The sequence below is a fragment of the Arachis hypogaea genome, chromosome 3 (assembly GCF_003086295.3).
Source record: "Arachis hypogaea cultivar Tifrunner chromosome 3, arahy.Tifrunner.gnm2.J5K5, whole genome shotgun sequence".
In the NCBI taxonomy this organism is placed as follows: Eukaryota; Viridiplantae; Streptophyta; class Magnoliopsida; order Fabales; family Fabaceae; genus Arachis; species Arachis hypogaea.
Genome location: NC_092038.1, coordinates 10,032,594 through 10,052,325, shown reverse-complemented (window position 1 = coordinate 10,052,325; position 19,732 = coordinate 10,032,594). Strand labels below are relative to the sequence as shown.

The following is a 19,732-nucleotide window of genomic DNA, read 5'->3' as shown; positions in this document are numbered from 1 at the left end:
CAGTAACTTGGCCAGGTCACAAAGTCGGAACAGAAGTGCGAGGATGCCGGAATGGTGTGGGTATGGTTATCGTCCAATTCTGCAATAGTCTGGAATAGAATCAAATTCAAACAAACCATTTTTTGGATATTCCAATTATAATGTAAGTTAAATATATGATATTTTGTTCATTTGTTCTTTCCTGCTTCATTTCATCGTGTTTTGTTGGTTCATTTCAGACAAGGAAAAAGACTTGGTGTAGTATGTTTGTTTGGACTGACATTGGATAAGAGGAAAGTGCTGGAATAGCAGATTCTGATAGAGTCAATAGTAGAATGAAGATGAACCTAGCATGGAGGGTTGGGAGGTTGGAAAATGATGTAAGAAGTCAGAAATTCATGACCAATTTGTTGATGGTAGCTGTGTTTATGATGGTAGTATTTTTGTTAGTGATGTGTTACAAATTTTGAAGAAAAAATTATGGAAAGATTCGTGTGTAATGCAATGTAATGGAATATGTATTGTGTAAAAATATTTGAATGGAATGAATAAAGAGTAATTTGTGGTATTTCTGTGACTTACACATGATTCAACAAAACTGAGTTATATTTAAATAGGATTACAATAAGCAAGTTAAACAACAAACTGGATTTATATTAAATTAGTTATCAGAGTTGAACAAAAAAGATGCATAACCAAGCATCATGAGTATTAACATCAAAAGATCCACTGTGATATCAAAATAACCAGGACTGATCTTAGTAGTCATTGTCTAAATTTTAACAAAACATTAAAAGCCTAATGCCACATACTAATTTTCATAACCTCCCTAAACACATCTAGCTAATTTCTTCAAGTCTTTTTCCTTGGTGCTTTGAAACCGGGAGTAGGCACAAACTTCATTAAACTTGCCATCCTTGATGTTGTTCCTGAGCTAGCACCCTGCAATGGATTGATTGTGACAGAACTCGGTGGTGGAGAACTTCTTCTTCGTGCCGGCAACTTTGCAGGCCTTATATTTCTAGCAACCTATATCATGTAAAAAATTCAGGTTCCAAAGTTAAAATACAGTAATAGGTTATGATATAACAATGGCATTTACATCTTTACCTACTGAGAATCCTCTTGTTCAAAACAGGTAGGTTGAGACAACTCAAGTTCGACGGGTTGGACATCACTGGCTGCTGAAGCAATAGGTGCTAAATCAATAGGTTGTACATTTCCTCCTTCACCTTGTTGGTTCGTTCCATCAGAGGTAGCAACGCATGTTTGGTCGACTATTGGATCTCCTCCCCCTTCGCCAACTTTGTTTTTTGTAGCAGCCTCAGCCGTAGCAGCAGCAGCAGCAGCAGCCAATCTCTTCTTTTTGCAACCTCTCTTGGTGTGACCTTTATCACCACAATAACTGCAAGTAAATTTTTCAAGCTGCCTTTTCAAATGAGTGTTATCGTTGTTCTTAGTATCTACCCTCGATCTCTTGCCTCCTCCATGTTTTTCATCTGAATCCATTCTTCTTTTCATCTATAATTTTCCTGGTGGCCGCTTAACCTTTGGTGCACGTGGCTTATTAAATTCTGAAACCTCCCACAGCGGTTGTCCAGGTATTGGATTTATGTGATGGTTATATGTTGCCTTGTAGGATTCCATAGTCACTAATGGATGACAAAAATCATCTGGGAACTTATTCACCCTAGACAAGGCAGCACATGCATGTACACAAGGAATTCCTACAAGAATGCAGCAAGTATGAAAATATTTAGACATTAATACTAAAAGAAAATGAAGTAGATTAACATTATAAATATTACCTGTTAGCATCCAGAATTGGCATGTGCATAATTTTTTTTCCAAATCAACAACATGGTTTGTGGGATATCCATGAACCTCAAATTTTTCAAAATTACCCCCGTGATGTATCATAATATCAATCAATTCAGTCATCTACATAATAAAAAAAGAGATAATATAACCTTAGCTTATACATTATACATTATACACTATTCTTTGCATATTTCAGAGATGAAAACCAAAATCTAAAAATCAGTTGAAAATTGCACAACCTTAAAAAAAGAAAAAAAAAATAAAAACAAACAGAAATTTATATTTTCTTATAAAGCACATAGGTTCTCCATAAAGGTTTTATCAATTTTGAATACTCATTTAGGTACTCCTTTGCTGGAATTTGAATATAATGTAATTAAGGTTTACATGAAATTGTAGATAAAATATTGCCTTGACTTCTTTTTTAAGTACTCATTTTAGAAATTTGATATGCTTTAGAAATATAGGTAACACAATTAAAACTTTTAAAAGGTTCTAACATAAACTTGTTATTTTTAGAAAAGCTTATTATACAAGCGATTAGGGCTTGTAACTATTACAAGTTTATTAACGCCTAATCCACTAAAACGCGCTGCAACTCCTACGTCACTTACACGCGCTATACAAAGATCCCGCGTTTGTATAACTACCAAATTTAAAAGATTTGTTTCCTTCTTTGTTTTCTTTCTTTTCAAATTTCATCGTTCTTCTTCTCGCGCGTCTTCCCCTGGTTTTTCGATCGTTCTTTTCCTCTCCTTTCTCATTGGTTTGTTCTTCGTCATTGACGTTAGTTTTTCTCTCTGTAACTCCAGCTTCGTTTTGACATGGTGTATTTATAGTTTTTGACATGGTGTATTCTGCAACCTCTCTGTTGTTGATGACCAGTTTGTTCCGAAGGTTGGAATGACCTTTACCACCCTTGAAGATGCTGGAAAATTTTACAGGAACTATACCAAGGTTGCAGGTTTTTCTACAAGAGTTCGGAGCACAAATAGAAAGGAAAACGAGATTAAGAATCAATTGATTACATGTAGCAGAGAGGGAAAATGAAACTCTCATAGCAAAGACTCATTTGATAGGAATTGGAATGATTTTCTGCTAAACTTTGGTCTTGTGGACAACAAGTGGCTTTCATGTAGTGTTGGGTTAAAATCTGCGGCAGAGGTGTAAATTTAATTTTTTATCAGGTGTATTTATAGTCTGTGTTTGGGTGTATTATGCAGATCTCTATGCAGACCGTCATATATGGATTTCAATCTATCTGGATCACCACTTCATATTATAGTACCTGTAAATCAGACATTTTGAATACACTAGAGAGAGTTTAATTAATTTTGATCTTGTGGACAACAAGTGGCTTTCAAGTAGTGTTGGGTTAAAATCTGCAGCAGAGGTGTAAATTTAATTTTTTATCGGGTGTATTTATAGTCTGTGTTTGGGTGTATTATGCAGATCTCTATGCAGACCGTCATATATGGGTTCCAATCTATCTGGATTACCACTTCATATTATAGTACCTGTAAATCAGACATTTTGAATACACCAGAGAGAGTTTAATTAATTTTGGTCTTGTGGACAACAAGTGGCTTTCAGGTAGTATTGGGTTAAAATCTGCAGCAGGGGTGTAAATTTAATTTTTTATCGGTTGTATTTATATTCTGTGTTTGGGTGTATTATGCAGATCTCTATGCAGACCGTCATATATGGGTTCCAATCTATCTGGATCACCACTTCATATTATAGTACCTGTAAATCAGACATTTTGAATACACCAGAGAGAGTTTAATTAATTTTGGTCTTGTGGACAACAAGTGGCTTTCAGGTAGTGTTGGGTTAAAATCTGCAGCAGAGATAGTTTATCTAAATTAAATAACGCAAATAAACTATCTCTGCTGCAGATTTTAACCCAACACTACCTGAAAGCCACTTGTTGTCCACAAGACCAAAATTAATTAAACTATCTCTGGTGTATTCAAAATGTCTGATTTACAGGTACTATAATATGAAGTGGTGATCCAGATAGATTGGAACCCATATATGACGGTCTGCATAGAGATCTACATAATACACCCAAACACAGACTATAAATACACCCGATAAAAAATTAAATTTACACCCCTGCTGCAGATTTTAACCCAACACTACCTGAAAGCCACTTGTTGTCCACAAGACCAAAATTAATTAAACTCTCTCTAGTGTATTCAAAATGTCTGATTTACAGGTACTATAATATGAAGTGGTGATCAGATAGATTGAAATCCATATATGACGGTCTGCATAGAGATCTGCATAATACACCCAAACACAGACTATAAATACACCTGATAAAAAATTAAATTTACACCTCTGTTGCAGATTTTAACCCAACACTACATGAAAGCCACTTGTTGTCCACAAGACCAAAGTTTAGCAGAAAATCATTCCAATTCCTATCAAATGAGTCTTTGCTATGAGAGTTTCATTTTCCCTCTCTGCTACATGTAATCAATTGATTCTTAATCTCGTTTTCCTTTCTATTTGTGCTCCGAACTCTTGTAGAAAAACCTGCAACCTTGGTATAGTTCCTGTAAAATTTTTCAGCATCTTCAAGGGTGGTAAAGGTCATTCCAACCTTCGGAACAAACTGGTCATCAACAACAGAGAGGTTGCAGAATACACCATGTCAAAACGAAGCTGGAGTTACAGAGAGAAAAACTAACGTCAATGACGAAGAACAAACCAATGAGAAAGGAAAGGAAAAGAACGATCGAAAAACCAGGGGAAGACGCGCGAGAAGAAGAATGATGAAATTTGAAAAGAAAGAAAACAAAGAAGGAAACAAATCTTTTAAATTTTGGTAGTTATACAAACGCGGGATCTTTGTATAGCGCGTGTAAGTAACGTACGAGTTGCAGCGCGTTTTAGTGGATTAGGCGTTAATGAACTTGTAATAGTTACAAGCCCTAATCGCTTGTATACTAAGCTTTTCTCTTTTTAAAAAGTTTAAAAGGTTCAGCATACATCTAGTTATTTTTTTTAGTAGAATTGCCTCAACTATAAGAAGATATATGTAGTTTCAATTGGACAATATAACAGCATGTTTAGTCATGGATAAAATTGCGGTAAAAATTTTTGTAGATAAGTACAACAAACTTGATGGTCAAAATTGTTGTGCAGATTTTGGTTTTTATCAAAATTTACTGCATCAAAGCATTATAGTAACTGATCACAATAATGAACAATGATTTTCTTCTAACATTTTAACTGCAATTCTTTTCTTCAAATTGCATGTTGATAAATCCCCCCATCAACTTGAATTTTCAATGTAAAATTTAAAATTGTTCAAAGATGAAAACCAAAATCCAAAAACCAGTTTAAAATTACATAGCCCTAACCCTATCTCCCTTGTTCCATTCATAAAAAAACAGAGCACCCCAACAACCTAACCCATATAAGCAATCAAAGAAACCCTAGAAAAAATAGTTGCAACAAATCATAAAAGTTCTCCATTGACAAGAACACCAGCACCATAGAGTACAATCATACATGCATTCCAAAAAAAATTAAAAAAAATGAACAATGCCAGGGAACCAACTCTATATAAGCCAAGAATCAGCCAACTGCTAAATCACAGGCACCGGTGACTTTAACCGGATGTTGCTACTGATAGGCACACGGATGTTTCTTTTTCTTGTAAATTGGATGGTTTTGGATATGATTTCTATGTTTCATGTGTTACACATTAATAAAACATAATTAATTATATGGAACCAACTAATAAATGATCAAAGCATCTATTCCGTGATTCTCTCCTATCACTAGCATATCTTCCCTCATGTTTTGAACGTGGTCAACAATAATTTAAAAAATAAATTAAATTATAAATTAATAAAACTAATTATAATTAATTATGTTGTTCCATTTTTGGTTGATTATTAGTTGGTTCCATATACTTTTCCAAAAATAATTAAAACCACTAAATCCCAACATTAACGCTTACCTTGGCAAAGAACGAGAGGAGAGCAACTTCCTTCCTTTGAAACACGATTCCGCTCTAATCTAGCCGTGGGTTAGTTCAACTTGGGTGATGAATGATTTCAGAAACTTTTCACTGACACCATTGATTAGAGATGAAGAAGAATGATAGAGGTAGAGAAGAAGATGAATATTTTGTATGGGTCAAACTCGTTTCTTCTCCTTCATATACAAGCCACAGCGTTTTTTTACTTATTTGGGCGCTAAAAAGGAAAACGACGTCGTTTAGAGAGAGTCCAGCGTGGTAGAGAGAGTGCCACCATGGCACTCCGTTTGTTGAGTCATCATCGAAAAGGGCTGAGAGACTACATTGGTGCCCGGATCTAAATCTGGAGGACCAGTATAGCTCGATAACTAAAATGAGTAATCGCGTGAATCTCAGAGACCAAAATGGGAATTTAGTCGTGAGTTGTTACTATGTGTGCTATGCAAAGAACCAAGATAACAGATTATTTGATACAACAATTAAGGACTCTCTCGACATGATAAAATCCGGCCAACATGTTGCCGTGGCTAGGCCGCCACTACCACTACGGTTCTCAAGTGAAGTGCCAAATTTAATTTACTTTACAATTTTTTTTGCTGAATTTTATTTACAAGATTATAGGTAGTAGTGCAATAGAAACAAATTCATATTGGATAGTGAAGGAAGTTCATGTTATTTATTTAATTTGCATATTCACACTCATTTTTTTATGGGAGGTGTTGGATTTTGTATATGCATTAATAAGATAAGCATTGAGGTACGATAACATTACTGATAAGATAAGAATGAAAATTGCAAAGGAAAATGTCACTAGTTATATTTAAAAAAAAAAATATTAGAGGACTAATAGAATTTAATATTTTTTATTAGTAATGAGACAACAATATTTAAAAATATAAGTTAAAATCTAAAATCCTAAAAAAGTGAACTGATAATTAAAAATTTCGGTCAAAAATAATAAATTTTAGTAATTGTTAAAATTTTTTCTATTAAAAGTGATGGATCCACTCCTTCCAAATTAAGCAAAAAAATTAAGTGTGTTTATTTTGTATTTATTTATTTTAATTTTAATGTTTTTTCTTTTTAAAATTTTATTAAGAAAAATAGAAAAATGAAGAAAAGACTAAAAACAAAATCCGGAATTTTATTGTTTTTACCCTTAAGAAATTCTCATAAATAAAAAATAAATAAAATACAAAAAGGTGATGGTTCGAGAACTAGGCCTGGCGCAACACGGACTAATGGTGCAGCGGCTTGTAATCCATCCGCTGTTGGAAGCCCGCAGTTGTTGCTGCTCTGTAAAGCCAGCGAGGCGCAGTGCTCCTGAGTCTAGGAGTCAGGACACCTGAGACTTCAGCCCCCAAAGTTCCATGACCCAACTCTCAACTTGGAGTGGGCAAGCCAATATAGTGCCACCCCACGAGCCCAACCAAGCAGAAGCAGAGCCACGTTCCACCACCCTAAGGCCCCCACTTGGGTTACAAGTTAGCGTGGCCTAACTCGGCAAATTGTTATTGCTGGTAGAGTTATTATAAACATTGTTATATATGTCTCGTCCGTCGATGTAGGACTTACTGTTATAAACATTGTTACAAGCTCTCCTTCTCCCTCCTTCTGCGTCCTCTGCCTCCTCTCTGTGGTCGCCGCTCGTGCTTCGCGCTCAACTCTACACAGGTTCAATCAAACATACGTTTATAAAACAAACAAAATGGAAATGAGGAGGAATCTCAAATTGGAGAACCCAAAAATCACAAGAATCACAATTCTAAGTATAATGTGTATGAAGGTCTTCATATGTAATATACCTTTAAAGTCCTTTGCTTGTTTTGATTTTACAGCTGGAACATCAAATTTCAGTTCTTGGAGTCTAGATAAAACCCACTTTGGAGCGTTGTTAAGCCATAGGGCACCGTTCCCATCCTTGCGTTTGAAGTCAGGGAACCTAGGATTCACCTGCAAAGTAAGCATAATTATAAGTTCTTCCAATTAAATTAGTCAGCAGGGGAAAAACCAAAAGGTATGAGACAGCAATAACTACCTGCCCATCACGTTTGCTGTCACGGTAATCAGTCCACTGCTTTGGGTCATCCAAAAGATCAGTCCAAGGAGCAAGTGAAGAGTCTCTAACTTTCTTTAAATCATCTATAAGCAAATTAGAATGGAAAACTTTTGGAATGTTTCGAATGAACCACTTAGCAATTACCATGAAATAAAAGTTATATATATATATATATATATATATATATATATATATATATATATATATATATATATATATATATATATATATATATATACCGCATCAAGACTTACTTGTTGAGTGCTTCAATTCAGGTTTCAAATCAATTGACAAGGAATCCATTTATCGTGCAGCCATTTGGGAGTTGAACTATTAATAAAGAGTAACTCACCATCCGGTTTTCTTTCAAATATGTTGTATATGTTTGTTTTCTTTTATAGAAATATTGTATGTGGATCCTCAACACAATTCAAGGATTCGTCAAATTTTTGAGATTAAAGGGAGTGTTCGATTAAGAAGGTTGATGAATCAGGAGAGACTCAATTATTCAAAAGATTTTAACTATGTACCAAAATATATTCTTGAACCTGTTTGGCATCAACTATTATATTATCGAGCTACAGATCCGCATTTTAAGAACTGGAGCAGTAAATACTGTGAATCGAGCATCAAATGTTGGAAGTTTCATGCATACTGGTGGTTCCATATCTATGGGTGAACATGCACGCAAAATGGTAGAATAAAAATAGTTTAATTTTAGTCTTGTTCTTATTATGTGCAATGTTTTCTTATTTTTTATTTCTTTCCTATCGATTAAAACCATTATATTATAGGAGAAAGCTACGGGAGTAAAACCTTCTCTAAAGGAGGTTCATACTAAATGCCACACCAAAATGGACAAAAGTTGGATTGATGAAAGATCTGAAAAAGTCATTGTATGTGATGCTAGTTTGTTCTTCTTTTGTTATTTTCAAAAATAATTTTCACTATATGTTAGTATTTGTTCATGGTATATTTAGTTGTGATTAAAATGAATTGGTTTTGTAGGACGAATTCAAAAAGCGAAAGACAGAACTTTCTCAAGTAGCTTTATCCTTGGATAACGAGGGAGATGTAGAGGCATCTAAGGAAAGCCTAGATATACCAGATGATTACACTATTTAGAACGAATTTGTGACAAAGGAAAAAAGAAAAGCTGCTTTTGGTTTAGGTTCTTTTGGTTTAATATCTCTCTTCAAAGTTGGATTCTAGAAATTGCAGAGAGGCATCCAAAGACAATCTAAATATTGAGCAAGAACTTTACATGTGGAAAGAAAAAACAAAGGAGCAAGAAATGATCAATGAAGAGCAAAAGGTTAAGTTGAATTATGCTGACCATAAGTTAAAGGATCAAGGATGTCAACCAAAAGTTCAGTAGAAAAGAATTGGTTCTACTGAAAAGACACTTCATACTTTATATAAAAAGTTAAATTTTCCACTTCCTTCAACCATATCTGTTCTTGCGGATGATGAGCTTAGGACAGGCTCTAGTGATGATGAGGATGATAATAAGAGTGATTGATGTCTGGAGTATATGTTTTTCTTGATTTAGATTAAAGAATTTTTAGGTGAATTAGTTAGTACATTTGATTTTATTCATGATATTTGACTTTTTTAAAGGCTTTTTTATTTTAGTTTAATTATTTTTTATTTTAGTTTGATTACATTTATGAACAAATATTTTAATAATAAATATTTTTTTAACTCTTTTATGGTAATTGACTTTTTCATGACTTTATTATGTATTTATAACTTCGATGATGTAATATGAAAAAAAATGATTATGATGGTCTTAATATAGAAAGCAAATCGAATACAATTTATTTTCTAAAATATTTATATATTAAATAGCAAATTATTTTGTATGAAAATTGTTTGAAATATTATATTAAATTTTGTAGAAAATTTGTGCGAAAATAATTTTTTGTTTTGTATGAAATTTGTTTCAAATACGTAAATTCTTTTAAATTCAATTTGTCTAAAATTTTTAGTTGAAAAGAAATATTTGATTTGTCTAAAATTTGTTCGAAAAAAAAATTTATATTTGACTAAATTCGTTAAAAAATTTTCTAAAAAAAAAGTATATTTTTTGTTTGAAATTTGTCTAAAAAGAAATATTTTTATGTTTGAAATTTGTCTGAAATATGTTATTTTTATGTTGACTAATCTGTCTAAAATTCGTCTAAAATATATCATAATGGTTAGAAATCTAGCAGATAAATGTAAATTAGCAACAAAAAAAATATAATTAGCAAAATCTGTCACAAAATTGTCAGAAAAAAATTTCGAACGAAATTTCGGACAAAATGTAAATTAGCAACAAGGTTTTTTGGGACGAAAAAAATTGGCCCCAATTTTGTTTGAAAAAAAAAATTTCTCTCTAATTTATTCGAAATTTATTTCAATTTCGTCTCAAAATCCGTCGGAAAAAATTCTATTTTTAGTAGTGTGTGTTCCCTTAGGTAAGGGATAATTAAATAGACTTGTGACGAAGAAGAAGAAGGGACGGTGAGCATTTTTTTTTAGACTGGAGTGAGGGATAGAAAAGGGGTCTGTCACTCCCTCACAAGTACCTATTACCATCCATAACTGGCAATGGAGATCTAATCTAAGCCGATTTGAGAAGGAACGTGTTGATTTTATCTACATTGGGCTTCAAGGTAGTAAACCTAAATCAGATTTGGGACCTTGACAATGAGCCTATATTGATCTTGCTTGCTTGGGGAGCCCTATTTGGTCCAAGTATATCTTGGATTAATATTTTGATTAATTGCTATAATAAATACTATACTATTAAATATTATAATATTTAGTATATATAAAAATTAGATATACTTACAAGAGAGTTTTTAATTCAAATTAAGAAATTTTTTTAATTATCTTTTTCCCTCTTCTAATTTTAAATAATATTTACTAATATAATAAAAAACGAAATAAAAATAATCACTCATATAATTAAAATAGATCATCCTAATATATACATGAAACTATATATATTAAAAATTATTATATATAATAAATATATTTTTTGTAATGATCATATAGTTAATTTATATAAATCAATTAATTTTTATAATATATGATTTATTGCATAATTTTTTTACTTTTAATATGGATAAATTAATGAATTTAAGATATAATGTGTTATTTATATTATTTAATATACGATATAAGCAAATTAAGCCATCATCTAAGACAATAAGCATAAAATAGTGTAAATACCTATTTATTTATTAGTATAAAAAATATATAAATAATATAAATCGATATTTTTTGGTATAAAAGTAATAATAAATATTATTAATTAAATTAATTACATAATAAAAAATTATAGATAATTTCTTAAATAATAAAAGATAATATCACTATTTTTACATAATATAATGTTTATAAAATAAATTTTGGACAATAAATTAACTCTCAATAAACTATATATTAGTCCTATCAAAAAATAATTATTATTTATGTATTAATATATATATATATATATATGTGTGTGTATTATTGATTATTAAGTTATAATTAATTTTTAATTCAATTTTTGGTAATTGAAATTTAAATGATTAAAATATTTAAATGCTAAATATTTTGCACGTAATTAATTTTGTTTTCATTATTAAAATTAAAAAGGGTGAGTTTAAATTAAATTTAAATTTGAGTAAAAAAATAAAAAAATAATTTTATCTTACTAACTAAAATTAGTTTTAAAACAAAAAATTATTTTATATATTATATTATAAGATAATGTGGTCATTTTTTTAATAACAACTATTGTCAAATAAAATAGAGTCAGAAATTGAAAAAAATATATATTTACTAATTTAGGAGATAATAATTTATTTTTTAATGGAATAAATTATTGAATAACAACAATTGTAACAATTTTGATCTCTTCACACAAATTAATACTTAACGACAATGGTGCACAAATAATATTATCAATGAATATTAACCAATCTAATAGCTTTTGTGATAACATAAGTCTATAAGTTTGCAAGCTTGGAAATCAAGTCATAAAATATAAAGTTTTAACTATGATACCAACAAATGAATTTATTCCAGGAAAATTTTAACCATGGTTCTGAAAACCGGATCGGACCGACTCAACCGGAATAATCAGGAACCGATCACCTAACCGGTCCGGATAACATAAAAAACCGTTTGATAAAAAACCGATAAAAAAATCGGTCGAACTGACGGTTAACCGGTGAACCGGGAGAACCGTTCGATTTTTTAGCGGTTTTTTGTTTGAAAGCTAAAATGCTAAACGACGTCGTTTTGGCTAAAAAAAAGAGAAAACGCGTAAAAAAGGAACGCAGCGTCGAAGCCCTAATCAGTTTCCCTTCCCCTCTCCAGATTCCAGAAATCACCACCATTCACCCAAGCTCCAAAAATCACCATCGCCACCAGGTACCATCACCACCCACAGCCATCAGTGAAGCCCACCGCCATCGCCATCATCACCGCATCCCGCAGCCAGCCATCCACAACAGCAACGACGTTGACCACCGCAACCACCACCGCGTCCTGCTTCTCGCGGAGCCCACCTCCTCTGTCGTCGTCGCCGAGCGTCGCCGAGCTCGCCTACTCGTTGGGGTGTCGCCAAGCTCGCTTACTCGCCGCCAGTAATACTCTGTTCTTGATTTATTTGCTACCTTCTGTTTATGATTTATAAGCTTGCTTCCTTCTGTGAATTTGGTTGCTGCTTCTGATTTTTGTTTTTGATTGCTTCATGATTTTTTAGCTTGCCTCATCAGTGAATTTATTTTTGATTGCTTCATGATTTTTGTTTTTGATTGTTTTTTATTTTTTTGCTTAGCTCGCCTCCTCATTCTCATAATTTCGTTTTTCTTTTATGCCCGTTACATACTCGTGCGTTTTCTCCATCTGATTCTGCTTTTTTTGTTATTATAGGACCCTTTTTTATTGATGTAGTTCTGTTTATTGGTTAATTTCTTAGCTAATTGGTGTTTGTTTGTTAGATCAATATGAATAACATGAAAGTTCCAAATGTTCCTGGTGGAGGACTTTTTGCTCTGCTTAAAGTTAGTATCTTTGGTGGTCTTGCTGTGTATGGAGCTGCAAACAGCTTGTACAATGTTGAGGGAGGGCACCGAGCTATCGTCTTCAATCGCATTGTTGGTGTCAAAGATAAGGTTTGTTTCATCTACAATCACTGTTCAATTGAAATGTTTGTGATGTGTTTTGCAACTTGCAGCATTTGTTCTATTTTGAAAAGGTATTTTGTGGAAGTATTTTGTTATGAATTTTTGGCCTTATGGTAGACTAACAGTCTTCTTGTGAAGCATGAGTCAAAAATAGTGTTAATGTGCTTCTATATATATGAATCAGTGTATTTTCAAAGTCCTGCATATGGTAAACTGGTTGTTATGTATCAACAAACTATGCTTGTCTGTACTAATATACCTTTGTTTTGGATAGTATCATTCAATCTATTTATACTTTATAGCCACAATTTAAGTGTTGCTAGATAATATGTACACAAGCCATGCCAATTTAAATTCTTTTGGGTTTCTTAGTATCATTATATTTCTCTTCGTTAATGATCTATGAAGTTGTTTAGTTATAAACTTTGATGTTTGAAGTTGTTTGTGAACCTCTAATATTAAGATATGAATAATTTATTATGTGAAATTTTAAATTTTATTAAGTTAGTAATTATTAAATTTATATATTTAAAATTATTTTTAAATTTTTTAATAATTTTATTTAATATTTAATTAAATCGGTTGAACTCCGATCGAACCAATAAACCATTGAACCAGTAACCTCACCGGTTTATTGATCTGTCCGGTTCACACACACACAGAGTAGGCTAAGGACTAATCTACCTATTGATACGCTATTTATTGTCATTAGCTAATGAATTGCTACATACACAAAGTATTAAATTGTTGTTCCGCAAGCATTGGCCAATGGGTGCATACAATTAATAGGAAATATATAAATGTATGTATATGTTAGTTGTCGGGGTCAATTTTGTATTACGTTGTTAGTTTCATTATATATTAATGCAATAGTATTTGATAATATTATATATATTAATTCTTCAATATAAAATTATTTTAGTTTTAGCTTTGATATTATTATAAATAGATAAATATGATTAAAGATAAAAAAAAAGGTAAATAAGAAAAAAATATTTTAAATGTAAAGATGTGTTGACGCTTTTTTTCTTCTTATTTTTCTATACTTTTTCTTATTCAAAATAAAGTGAAAAAGAAATTTCAATAATAGATTATGAAGATATATCTAAAATGGCATGGTTATGTTATATTTAAATACTAATAAATATAACAAAGAAGTCATCTAAATATAAATATCTTTTTTGTTCATTTACTTAATTATTAAATGAAAATAATATTAATATTAAATACATAAAATAATCCAAAAAAAATAAATAACAACAACAGATTGAAATAGAAGAAAAAATTATAAAGAAAGAAGAATATATCACCTAATAAACGTTTTATTCTTATATGACAAAATAGAATAATATCATACATATATCTAAAATTTTTATATAACTAATTTAATTTCTCTTACATATTATAAAAAGAACATGATAAGTCAATGATTTTCTTAGAAACTGTTGCAACATTTATAAAAAGAAATTTCAAATTTTTGCATGGTTGATGGAGATGAGAGCAGTTGAGGGAGATTCTGAACAAGTGAGAGAACAAAATGCAAAGGAACATTTGACTTGGAGAATGGACAAATGAAGTTTGAAGAGAAAGTGATGAGTGATCATAATAATAATGGTGATACAGAATTTCAAGCCTCCAAGTTTGAGAGGTTGAATCCCACAAACCCTTTAAGGATTGTGATCAACAATGCCACCAGAGTTGCTTCTCTTTCTCCTGATCATCTTCATTAATCTCAACAACCACCACCTTCTCAGCCTTCTTCTACTCCATCAATCCCCCAAGTATGTTCTCTTTTCTTGAATTTTGCAGACAAATTGCTTCTTAAATTCAAATACTTCATTGAATAAAATATTAGATAAATGTAAAAAAAGTAGAGAAACACCAAAAAAAACTATATATAAGCGGTTAAAAGAGACCTACATGTATAGAAAATTTTACTGTAGATATGATAAATGATATAATTCAATAGCATCCGTTAATTTATGTAGTCGACTTCATCTGGTGGGATAAAACTTTGTTGTTGCTGCTGTTGTTCTTTTATATGTTTGTAACAAAAATGTTTCAACATTATTTTTTTTTACTAATTATAACAGCAACCGGTGACACTGAATTCAAGAAGATACACCAATAAGATTACCCTATTTATGTTCCTTCTTCACATGTTAATAGCCATAGCATTGGTTGTTTTTCTTATATTCAAGGGAGTTGAAAGACTAATCCAATCCTCATCAGATTCTAAAAGGAGAAAACAAACAAGGGTAGTGAAGTATTTTCTACCTCAAGTAGAAGCAGCTTCAGTTCTAAGCATTGTTCTAGCACTAACATGGCAAACTGCAATAAGAAAATGGCCAAATTTCATGACACATTTCACACTATAGTGTTCTTTTTTTATGTCACTCTCTGCTGAAATTCTCTTCTCTGCTTCCAAAAGCCTCCAACAGATGGTGTTGGAGTTTCTCTCATTGCATTTTCAATAAGGAATGGTTTATATGCATGTGGGGTTCAGAACAGAATCAAATTTTGCACCAAAATTCTAACACTTTCACTTCAACCTGTTTCAATAGGGCTGCACATGGATCGGATAATATCCGCATATCCGCGGTAATTATCTGCATCCGATCCGAATTTTGCAGATATTATCCGATCCGCAGAGCTATCGGATCCGATTCGCACTATGGTAGGATCGGATTGCGAATTTGGCAATGATATCCGCGGATCCGATCCGCATATCCGTATATCACATATAAATAGCATAGTTTAAGAAAATAAACCCTAATGTGATATGAATTTTAGTGTATTGTTTTATGAATTTTATAATATCTTGTTTTTTATTTTTTATATTGTATTTCGACTTAGAATAATTAGACTTAAATCTTGTGTTATTATTTTTTTTTGTTATTCAAGAGAACTTTTATTGATAATATTTTAGAATTAAATATACTTAAACAGGTGAAAAATGAATTTTTTCTGTAAAAACAGCCAAATGGAATTTGAAAACATTTTTTTATAATTATGCGGATATACCCGATATCCGATCCTATCCGATCCGCATACTTGCAGATCAGATTGGATTGGATCCAGCATGAAAATTTGCGGATATCGTATCTGATTTGATCCGATGAATGCAGTGCGGATCGGATAGAATTTTTGGCTATATCCGATCCGATCCGATCCGTGTATAGCCCTAGTTTCCAAGTTCCATGATCTGAACCAGCCATCATTTTACATGCTTGGTGCTGCATTGTTTTGGATGTCACTGTGGAGTTTAGCAGTGGTTGGTGCATTGAATTTCTATTTGCCTTCTTTGGTGATCATTGCTTTGGTTTTGAACTTGGCTTGGACTTCAGAGATTATGAGGAATGTTGTGAACATTAGTGTTAGTAGAGTTGTTGCTTTGTATTATCTTAGGGGAATGCAATCTAGCACAAAGTTTGGATTCTTGAGGGCAATGATAAGGAACCTTGGGAGTGCTTGTTTGGGATCTCTATTCGTGCCGGCAATCGAAGCGACAAGGGTTGTTGCTAGGTTTCTGAATTTGGTTAAGGGGGAAGATGAGTTCTTGTTTTGTTGTGCTAGGTGTTGTTTCAGAGTCATGGAATCTATCTTCAGATATGGGAATGGTTGGGCCTATGTTCAGGTACATAAAACTACTAAACTATTTGCTTCATCAAAATATTGATAGTGTTAAATAATGTTAGTAAGCAATTTGGAGCTATTAGAATTGAAATTGTTACTTTAACATGTATGGCCTTAGAAATCATAGTATGACTAAGTAAGACATGGTTTATTTGAATTCATGTTAAGCTAACAGATAGCTGCCTATGGTAAAAGTTTGTTAGCTGCACCCCAAAACACCTGGTCCCTGTTTAAGAGACTTGAAATGGAAGCAATTGTAGACTCAGATATAACTAGCTCAATTTGCTTGCTCTCTGGGGTTAGCATTGCCTCAATCTCTGTCATTGCAGTGTCTGCTTGGACCTCCCAATTCTACCAAAATTTCACTGCCACCCTCTCCCTTCTCACATTTTTCATTGGATACCTTTTGGTTAGTACTATGTTTCACTCTTTTCCTTTTAAAATTAATGTATGTCACAATTATTTTGAAACATATGGAGTAATTTATGATGAATCGTTATATTCTTATTATTAATGTTAACATGTATGTTGTATTGTTTATGATGGTGCAGACTAGGATTGCCATGGCACTACCTCATGCATGTGTGAGTTGTTACTATGTGTGCTATGTAGAGAATCCAGACAATAAATTATTTGACACAACAATTAAGGACTCTCTCGACATGGTAAAATCCGGCCACCATGCTGCCGTGGCTACGTCACCACTACCACGGCGGTTCGCAAGTGATTAAGTGCCAAATTTAGTTTACTTTACAATTTTTTCTCTTATATAATGTACAAATTGATCCCTAAATTTGATTTACAAAATTATAATAGTGCAATAGAAACAAATTCATATTGGATAGTGAAGGAAGTTCATATGTTCTATGTTCCTCTACATATGTTACTTATTTATTTTGCATATTCACACTCATTTTTTTATGCGAGGTGTTGAATTTTGTATATGCATTAATAAGATAAGCATTAAGGTGTGATAACTTGATAAGTGATAACATAACTGATAAAATAAGAATGAAAATTGTAAAGAAAAACGTCATTAGTTATATTAAAAATAAAAATATTAGAGGACTAATAGAATTTATTATTTTTTCAGTAATAAAACAACAATATTTAAAAATATAGGCTAAAATTTAAAAGCCTAAAAAAGTGGATTGATAATTAAAAATATTGGTAAAAAATAATAAATTTTGCTAATCGTTAAACTTTTTTCTACTGAAAATGATGGATCCACTCCTTCTAAATTAAGCACCCTAAAAGTGATTAAATTTACACCATTGAATACTAAATGGTCACAATTTTATCTAACTAAAATATTTTATTTTATTAAAAATAATATAAAAAAGAAAATTAAAAGTGTGTTTATTTTGTATTTTTTTTATTTTTAATGTTTTCTCTTTTTAAAATTTTATAAAAAAATAAAAAATAGAAGAAAAAACTAGAAAAAAATCCAGAATTTATTGTTTTTATTTTTTTTTTCAGAAAATTCTCATAATAAAAAGTACTGAAATTAAAAATAAAAAATAAAACACAAACCAAATAAATTTTAGGACACTCATTCGTTTTTTTTAACTTTCCAAATAATGCTTTTAATTAAGGTGTTAACGAATTCGAAATGGTTTAGGCAACTAGTTCAATATGTTCTAAATCTTATCCGCTCAAACATAATGAAATTTCATTTGACTTTTCATGTCCCATAGCTATCATGCATTGTGTCTAAAAGGAAAATTCAAGTTTGACTCACTCAAAATGTACACATTGATAAACAAGTTTTTGAACAGGATCAAATTATAGAACATAGACATAATTTTAGAGCTAACAAGTTGAGTTTATTTAAGCTCGAATTCCTCAACTTAACTGAACTTGAACTAGTTTAGAAGATGGCTTGACTCATCACTTCCCTTTCAATGCTCATTGATAAATTTTCTCGTAGCTTTTTTTTTTGTTTAAATTTAATAAAATAATTCCACTTACTAAATCTATATTGTTAAAGTATTGTCAGGCTAATTAAGATGATGGTTATTAGGAGAAATAATAATCCACTCCCTTACCTTATAACATCTAAAGTAAACGAGGATATCTATTTCCGAAATTGTCGGCTAAGCACTTTATTTATATTTTTCTTAAATAAATAAATACTGTTTTATATGAAAAAATGCATTATAAAATTGGTTTTGAAAGAAATTTATGCAACACTTTATGACAATTGAGGAGAAACACCTTTAAAAAAAAAAAATTTACACATTGAATAATTGTATATAGAATTATACATGCTTGCACATACGTCCTTTAATTTGCACCACTTGCACCCATTAAATACTTTTCAAGTTAATTTTCTTGGTCACCAATAAATACTTTTCAAGCTAATTTTCTTGGTCACCATTCAATACTTTTCAACCTCAAAGTAATATATTTTCTAAACAAGAATCTGATGTGCACTTTTTTTTTTGTGTGTGGAAGAGAGAAGAGTGTATCTCCCAATAATATGAGAAGAGAAGTGTTTAATTTTGTTATGGGAGCTACAAATCGGAGGCTCTGATTTGTTTTATTTTTTTCCCAAACAATCACAAATCGGACGGTCCGATCTGTGATTTCGAAAATAAAAAAAAATTAATGTTAAAATCGGACCATCTGATTTTTATTTTAAAAAATAAAAAAATAAAAAAATACAAAACGGACCATGCGATTTGTAGTTTTTTTTCAAACAAATCAGATCCTCTTATTTGTAGTTTATTTTTTTCTTCAAACAAATCAGATATTTGAATAAAACACCATATAAAAAAATATCAAATTTTTTAATAACAATGTATTATACATATATTTAACCAATATAAAAAAAAATTAGCCTATTATCTGGTAAGAAAAGAAAAGAAAAGAATCTAAATTGACACGGAATCTATGTTGTCATCTTTTTGCGGTCCCTAGCATTGTTGGCTTCATATATCTGATTGGACAATTTTAAATTAATTATTAAAAATTAAGAAATTATTTTTTAAAAGTTTTCCTTTTCCTTTTCTTCCTACAATAGTAACATACGCAACCTCTTATGTCTTATTAATTCTCTGTTTATTA

The 19,732-nt window shown here is 31.3% G+C and overlaps 2 protein-coding genes across 10 annotated transcripts; one reads left to right on the top strand and one right to left on the bottom strand.

The window, feature by feature from the left end:
- Positions 1 to 6,997: 6,997 nt before the first annotated feature.
- Positions 6,998 to 8,231, bottom strand: LOC112772700 (protein OSB4, chloroplastic-like). Its single transcript, XM_072229384.1, has 4 exons — positions 8,114 to 8,231; positions 7,839 to 7,942; positions 7,606 to 7,753; positions 6,998 to 7,466 (listed from the first exon to the last, which is right to left on the bottom strand). The coding sequence occupies exons 1-4, from the start codon at positions 8,160 to 8,162 to the stop codon at positions 7,390 to 7,392; spliced, it is 378 nt and encodes a 125-aa protein (XP_072085485.1). The 5' UTR covers positions 8,163 to 8,231; the 3' UTR covers positions 6,998 to 7,389.
- Positions 8,232 to 12,150: 3,919 nt separating this feature from the next.
- Positions 12,151 to 17,516, top strand: LOC112789408 (protein PNS1-like). Of its 9 annotated transcripts, none has more exons than XM_072232351.1 (6): positions 12,151 to 12,484; positions 12,842 to 13,015; positions 14,532 to 14,808; positions 16,436 to 16,664; positions 16,839 to 17,072; positions 17,215 to 17,516. In XM_072232351.1, the coding sequence occupies exons 3-6, from the start codon at positions 14,714 to 14,716 to the stop codon at positions 17,392 to 17,394; spliced, it is 738 nt and encodes a 245-aa protein (XP_072088452.1). In that variant the 5' UTR covers positions 12,151 to 12,484; positions 12,842 to 13,015; positions 14,532 to 14,713; the 3' UTR covers positions 17,395 to 17,516. The 9 variants fall into 9 exon arrangements, with proteins under 9 accessions (XP_072088452.1, XP_072088451.1, XP_072088448.1 ...); XM_072232350.1 differs by having other exon boundaries at positions 15,260 to 16,664; XM_072232347.1 differs by having other exon boundaries at positions 15,229 to 16,664.
- Positions 17,517 to 19,732: the final 2,216 nt, after the last annotated feature.

What these genes read in the sequence shown, in the direction of transcription:
- LOC112772700 (XM_072229384.1), bottom strand. Translation starts at nt 8,162, where the DNA reads ATGGATTCCTTGTCAATTGATTTGAAACCTGAATTGAAGCACTCAACA. An exon ending in TGAATTGAAGCACTCAACAA is followed by an intron (nt 7,943 to 8,113) that starts GTAAGTCTTGAT and finishes ATTTGCTTATAG; the next exon opens with ATGATTTAAAGAAAGTTAGA. An exon ending in ACAAGCAAAGGACTTTAAAG is followed by an intron (nt 7,467 to 7,605) that starts GTATATTACATA and finishes GAACCTGTGTAG; the next exon opens with AGTTGAGCGCGAAGCACGAG.
- LOC112789408 (XM_072232350.1), top strand. Translation starts at nt 16,254, where the DNA reads ATGCTTGGTGCTGCATTGTTTTGGATGTCACTGTGGAGTTTAGCAGTG. An exon ending in ATGGTTGGGCCTATGTTCAG is followed by an intron (nt 16,665 to 16,838) that starts GTACATAAAACT and finishes TTAAGCTAACAG; the next exon opens with ATAGCTGCCTATGGTAAAAG. An exon ending in TTTTCATTGGATACCTTTTG is followed by an intron (nt 17,073 to 17,214) that starts GTTAGTACTATG and finishes ATGATGGTGCAG; the next exon opens with ACTAGGATTGCCATGGCACT.